We start from the raw sequence: 7,295 nt of genomic DNA, 5'->3' as shown, positions 1-7,295 counted from the left end.
TACACCGTGTATTACAACCGACAATAGACACACTGGCCTCACGTACACACAGCCAACTGTCCTCACTGCATTAACACTAACAACTATCTTGACTACTACACATAGACATACCTGCCTCACTACACACAAGCCAACTGTCCCTCACTGTAACACAACACTACACGCGTGCGACTCACACATAGACACTACTGCCTCGACGTACACACAGCCAAACTGTCCCTTGGCACGTAAACAACACAATGGCGTGACTACCTGACACATAGACACTTACTGCCTCACGTACACACAGCAAACTGTCCCTCACGTAACACAACACACTATTCGTGAGTACTAACATAGACACTACTGCCTCACGTACAACAGCAAACTGTCCCTAACTGTAACACAACATACACCATGACTACTACACGTACACACAGCCAACTGTCCCTCACTGTAACACAACATACACCATGACTACTACACGTACACACAGCCAACTGTCCCTCACTGTAACACAACACACACCGTCACATCCACACATGCGCGATATAACATAGGCTCAGAAAGCATGCAGACTGTATAAGTGACTACTCACCGAAACATATCACACGAGAGAAGTTTAAACGCGATATAATATGCACGTACAGACTGAGGAAAACATTGCTAAAAGAAATTTAACTAGAAACGAGCAGTTGTCGCCAACTACATGTATCCCCCGTGATCTAGTATGAATGGAATATCTCTGTAAGGACGTAGAAGGCAGGTAAAGTTAAATAAGTCACAAAGACAAAGGTTTGTTAGACAACTGGTCTGCCTCAGATGTGCAAGTATATGGAATCAAATTTCAAATTTCAAATTTCATCTTCAAATTTGGCATGAAGGTGCGTTATGGTAAAGCGAAGACGCCAATCGTTTTTGTAGCCATAGTATCGTCATATAGCCGAACTCGTTCGGGGGATACAATTAAAGCAGCAACCTTTAATCGTTACAACCTTTACTACACCTAACCCTAACCCTAACCCTAACCCTAACCCTAACCACGGCACTGGCCATCTATGCTGCAGTGATTCGAACTCCTGACGTCATCACGCGATGCGCGACGACCGCTCCCCTACCTGACTAACTTCTCCGGTCCGCTCAACAATTCGACGAAGACGTCCCAGTTGGAGAAGATCGGAATGTGTTCCTCGTACTTCTGCCAGTCTAGGTAAACCGATCCGGGGTTCTTCCAATTCTTCTTACGCAGCCGACACCTGGAGTTACACACATACAAACACACACACGGTTAAAAATTACACACACTCAGTGAGAGTCCCGGTGAAGAAAGAGACTGCCAGGGGACAGCAAAGTAAAATATGGGAATGGATTGGAAGTTGGATATGTGAATAATGGGTGGATAGATAGATAGATGGATAAATAGGTGGTTAGATAGATAGATAGATAGATAGATAGATAGATAGATAGATAGATAGATAGATAGATAGATAGATAGATAGATAGATAGATAAATAAATAGATAGATAGATAGATAGATAGATAGATAGATAGATAGATAGATAGATAGATAAATAAATAGATAGATAGATAAATAGATAGATAGATAAACACACAGATGAGCAGGAAGGCAGACAGACATACAGATACCGAGATATAACACTTGACTTTCACACATTCTTGACCAAAACTGAGGAGTCAATCCTGACAAGATGGTGACAAATATACAGCCGTGACAGAGAGTGTGAATCGGCGATAACGGCTCTAACAAACGAGCGACATTTTCGGCGATTCCTCGTCGAGCGTTTGATGAATGCGGAGGGCGCACCTGTTTAGAGGTATTTCGAGAGCACACTGTGTCTTGATCTCAGGTAAGATGAGCTTCTTAGAGTCGAGGACCGTCATTCCTTTTGCGAAGATCGTGTCTATGAGGAACTTGCAACCCTACAAGGCAAGAAACGCACACATCTCTGCAGCAACAGTGCTGTGTAAATGAAACCTGATAGTGTATTTACCCATACACGTTATCAAACTTGCTCTTTGAAGAATTTAAAATAATACACCACTAACATGTACTACCTACTACCACTATACAACTACAACTAGTACTATTACTACTTCTACTACTAATAATAGAAATTCTAAGAATGTACAGATTTCAAGATATCATCTTTTTTTACACTGACTACTGATATTATATATATATATATATAAGGCTAGTCACTAACGCACGGCTCCAATCAACCGTCGAGGGTTTAATGCCCAACAGGGGTCACCACTCGTTAATATTAAATGTAAGCAGCTAGAATGCAACCTCTTTCTCGCTTTCTCTCTCTATCTCTCTCTCTCTCTTTATCTACCTCCCTCTCTCTCCCACGGAGGATAGTGTACAACGCTCAGAGAAGCTGCCGACTATAATAATAACGTCCGCGAGCTGCCATTGTTTCCAGGGGACGCCACGCTCGCACGGACACGCGCCGACGTGTCAGCACAGTCACAGTATTTATACATAAATAGTACATATGATGATTACATAGACGATGACGTCAATACCGCCCTCGTCGTTGTCGTCGACGGCAATGAAGGACGCCATCATTCTGCAATGCTCTTTGGTTTCGGATTGTCTTCCGTGTAGATCTTCAGGGCTTTCTCCTTGCGGGGCGACGAGGAGTACCGAGAGGCAACATTCAACCTGCAAGATCAACGATCATGAAGAAATCGTACATTTACAGTTACATTCACATGCAGTGTGCACAAGTACACATAAACGTAAAAATTATTCAATAATAATTTAAGTACGATTACACGATCATAGTTTTTAAAATATATTTTATAAATATACTATAACATTATCATATTATTCAATAATTATTCAGTTTTTAATTATTTATCTGTAGGTGAAGGAATTTTACGGCACAACAGCAAGTTGGAGGGAAACCAAGGCAAACATTTCCTTCGAAGAGCCACTAAGGTTATCAAGGACATTGAGGACAATTCAATGAGAGATTCTTACACAACATGGAATTATGGGAAGGGCATGGAAGCAAACCATGGCAAGTAGGGCAATGATGGTGGTATGTTACCATGGTTACCATGGTATATTGCCGTGGATACCATTAAACTAATTCTTGCGTGATTTTTGCTCAGAAAAACTAAATATAGCTGAATATAGTCTCACCTGACTGCAGAAATATCACTGATTACACCAACATTAAAAACACCAAGATTTTATGCAGTTATAGCATAGAAAATTGGATATAAACACATCGTAACAACAATAAATTTTATCGTATGCCGACTCACAAAATCACAAATGGTGCTTTCAAAACAAGTGCACATAATTAAAACAAAGGGGCATGTATTTGTGTGTGCATTTAAATCAAACAACCATGGAAGCAGTAGGGCATGTACTTTTGAGTTCAGGGAAGAAGAGGAGTGGTCAAAGCAGAGCTATGCGAGTCGGAAAAGGTTCCGAATGAGCCTTGGCGATCAGCTTCTTTACCGGGCATCAGTATTACACTCCCCGTACGCTAGTCTAAACCTCTGCGTTTACACTCGAACCAAAACTGCCGCGGTGCGACTATTTTCTACTGCACCCGGGTCGATGTCTCGCGCTCACCGCGAGAAAGTTCGAGAGATGGCAATAGAAACGAAATATGTAAACAAAAGTTGTAATCGTGCATATTTTGGTGAATACAAAGGTTCTAAGACATTTAATTGTTACTCTAGACAATTGCTGTTACTCAAGCAATAATGGTAGGTGTCATGAAAGTGGTGAAAACACTGGAAAACTCTCGTCATAATTACGTTAGTTTTTAAAGAGCAGCAAGGAGGGCAACCACGGTGAAATTCAGGGCCCTGCATTCACGATAAATATCCAGGGGTGTAGTTACCATAACGCAGATACGCAGTTGCATACACATCATTTCACCAAAAAATATTTTTTTTATTGCAGCGACAGAGAGAGAGAGAGAGAGAGAGATCAAGTCATGTGTTTATGTCTGTTTATTTACCGCTGAACTGTTATAGTTGACCTCCGCAGGGCCTTCGCGGCAGCGCTTAATGTTTTCACCGCCGTGTTTTGACCCAGTGTTGTTTTTGTGGTTTCGTGAACATGCAACTTCATTTCACTTTCACTAGCGTGCCGCTGGCTGCTAGACTTACAAACACGCAACCACAGGCTAAGGCAACCACATCCTCCCCCACCTGCCACGCTCGCGATTATCCGCATCCAATTAATTAATTATATTAATTGAATTTTTTTTTCCCCCAAAGCTAATAAATTAATAAATTAATCAAAAATTTCAATATGACGAGGAATTCAGCTGCCTTGCCGGAGGTCTGTGCGCTCGAGTGACCACTCTTCATTTTTTTTGCTCATGAGTCTTCAAGGAGGGATTTTGATTTATCGTTTAGCGTGAATATATGTTTCATTATTTTAACGAATCTTTTTGATCTCTTTATTCAACCATTTATCACACACTAGTCATCCAGCGTAACTGGTTCCTCTCTCTGACATTGTCTATATGAATATCTCTACTCACAAAGCTTACTACATCCAGTGGCGGATTTTTAGGGGGGGATGGATGGTGGCCTAGTACCCCCTCTGTTGGACTAACAATTTTTACATAGTCGCGCGGCCTGTACAAAACGGTCACCTGATGCATGGGTTAAAATTATATATTTGAAGTGGCAAAGCAGGTTACAACCCTTTTGCAGCCTTTTTCACCAATTTCCCCAAGAAACAGTTTTGCTGTCGCCCTCATCCCAGAAGCGGTAGTCACCCCTACACATTGAATAATGAACGCGACTTAAACCAATGCCGCGTGATGTATGTGATGTGCCAAATAGGCATGTGTGTGTTTGAGCACACACACACGCATCACGCTCGCTTCGCACGCACCCGCCACGCACGCACGCCACGACGACCCACGAACACGCACGCCGCACGCACGCACACAGAGAGGAGCAGAGAAAGAGAGAGTTTAAGAATGTGCGTTAGTTCAACATGTCTTGATAATAAAACGACTAATAAATTACATGATTAGTTATATATATCTTTAGTATCACATCTTTGTTGCTCATGAATAGATATTCTACTAACAAAGATAATTGCTAGTCAAAGAAGCTATAACATTTACTCAAAAAGTGCCTCAAAAATACCATCTACCTCGATCTACATTTTAAAATTTTCTGGGGGAGGACCACCAGACCCCCCGCCTGTGTGCGTACACATCCATTTCACCCTAGCTACGCCCCTGATATCCATCAGCCATTCAAAGTACACGTTTACACTGCTACAAAACACATTTACCGTAAAACATTATGCAACATGATGTTGTAAGATAAACATACCTTGACTGTTCCTTTTTATGAATCTCCTTCTTTTGTTCCTCTGACAATTGCATCAAATCCTCCTTGCTATCTCTACAGAACATGAAGGAATCGACAAGATTTTACGGACCAATTGACCAATAGATGGCGATAAATTGTTTGCACGACACGTTGCAATGATCGTGCGTTTAACAGATATGCTTTATAACGCACGCACACACGCACGGACATAGCGACACACGCACGGACATAGCGACACACGCACAAGCACACACACCCACTCTCGCAATGTACCCACCAACCCAGACACATGTATGCATGCACCCCTCTTTGCACGTGCATGCATGCATCCTCATACCCACCCAGCACACATGCACACACGCATAACACACACATGGCATGCAGTCCCTCCTACCCCCTGCCCGCAGCACGCACGCATACACACACATGCATGCAGCGCACCCTCCCACCTGCCCAGCACGCACGCACATACACACACGTGTACACAGCATGCAGCCACCCTCCCACTCTGCCAGCACGCACGCACATTACACACACGTGACACCAGTGCAGCCAGCCGCACCCCTCCCACCTGGCCCAGCACGCACGCACATGACACACACGACACATGCCAGCAGCGCACCCTCCCACCTGCCCAGCACGCACGCACATACACACACGCTGACACGATGCCACCAGCGCACCCTCCCACCTGCCCCAGCACGCACGCACATACACACATGTGACAACATCAGCATGCCAGCGCACCCTCCCACCTGTCCGCACGCACGCCACATACACACACGTGCACACATGCATGCAGCGACCCTCCCACCTGCCAGCCCACACGCACGACATACACCACACGTGAACAACTATGCACGCCAGCGCCACCACTCCCACCCCGCCCAGCACGCACGCCACATACACACACGTTGCACACATGCATGCAGCGCACCCTCCCACACTGCCCACACGCACGCACATACACACATGACACATGCAGGCACCGCACCCTCCCACCTGCCCAGCACGCACGCACATACACACACGTGACACATGCCACGACCAGCCACCCTCCCACCCTGCCCACACCACGCACATACACACACGTGACACATGCACGCAGCGCACCCTCACCGCCCCCAGCACGCACGAACATCACACACTGCACGCACGCCCACAGAGCACCCGCACACGCACGCCACGCACGCACACATGCACGCGCGCTTACTTTGTAGTATATGACGCGCCTCCATCATCCGTGAATAATAGTGGCCAGTATTAAGCTGCTGCTGTCCGGATTCCACTCCACGCCGTGTCTACGCCAGTAGAGAATGGTTCACAGAAACCTGTGCCTCTACTCTTCGTCGCATAGCTCTGAACTCACACGCCGCGATGCCCACTCAGATCAGATATACTGCACGCCCATCGCGATACACGATGTCTATTATCTCAGCCGAAACACCCAAACATTCAATCCGTCACTTTTTGCTAATGAATATTTTTTTGGGCAGTTTATATTTTACTTTTATTTTTTAATTATTCATTTATATTGTCACTGATTATAACTATAGTTTTGGAGAATTAATCACAATTATATTAAATAAATGTTGCATGCCTTACACTGTATAATTTATTCCATTAAATCTACTATATACTATATAAATATATATCATATATACACATTTAACAGTTTAAAAGGCTTGAACACGTTAATAGTAAGTACAGTAACTAAATTACCACCAATTAGCCACCCAGTATCCGAAACGCGATTATTAATGTTTTTTAGCGATGTGTCCATATGATCAAGAATACTACCTTCGACTAAGTCCCCACTGCCGCCCCACGCCTTAGCTACATGAACTATTAGCGAGTACGACGCACCCGCTAAAAATAGCACACTTTGCCTTGAGTTCCCTTTACCCACACCAAACTGTCCCAGTACAACCTCCGGGAGCTTCTTTCATCTTGAATCACGATTC

General features: G+C 44.3%; 1 protein-coding gene across 1 annotated transcript in view; it reads right to left on the bottom strand.

Moving 5' to 3' along the window:
* Positions 1-110: 110 nt before the first annotated feature.
* The window catches only part of LOC106815704 (ubiquitin carboxyl-terminal hydrolase 47-like), a 40,961-nt gene continuing 33,776 nt past the window's right edge, over positions 111-7,295 (bottom strand). Inside the window, exons 27-29 of the mRNA XM_014820206.1 lie at positions 1,805-1,920; positions 1,098-1,235; positions 111-144 (exon numbers count right to left, since the gene is read on the bottom strand). Coding sequence (XP_014675692.1) covers positions 120-144; positions 1,098-1,235; positions 1,805-1,920 — 279 coding nt within the window. The 3' untranslated portion in view covers positions 111-119. The remainder of the gene's footprint in view (positions 145-1,097; positions 1,236-1,804; positions 1,921-7,295) is intronic.

Source organism: Priapulus caudatus, unplaced genomic scaffold (assembly GCF_000485595.1).
Source record: "Priapulus caudatus unplaced genomic scaffold, Priapulus_caudatus-5.0.1 Scaffold1180, whole genome shotgun sequence".
In the NCBI taxonomy this organism is placed as follows: domain Eukaryota; kingdom Metazoa; phylum Priapulida; class Priapulimorpha; order Priapulimorphida; family Priapulidae; genus Priapulus; species Priapulus caudatus.
This window is presented reverse-complemented; position numbering and strand designations above follow the sequence as displayed.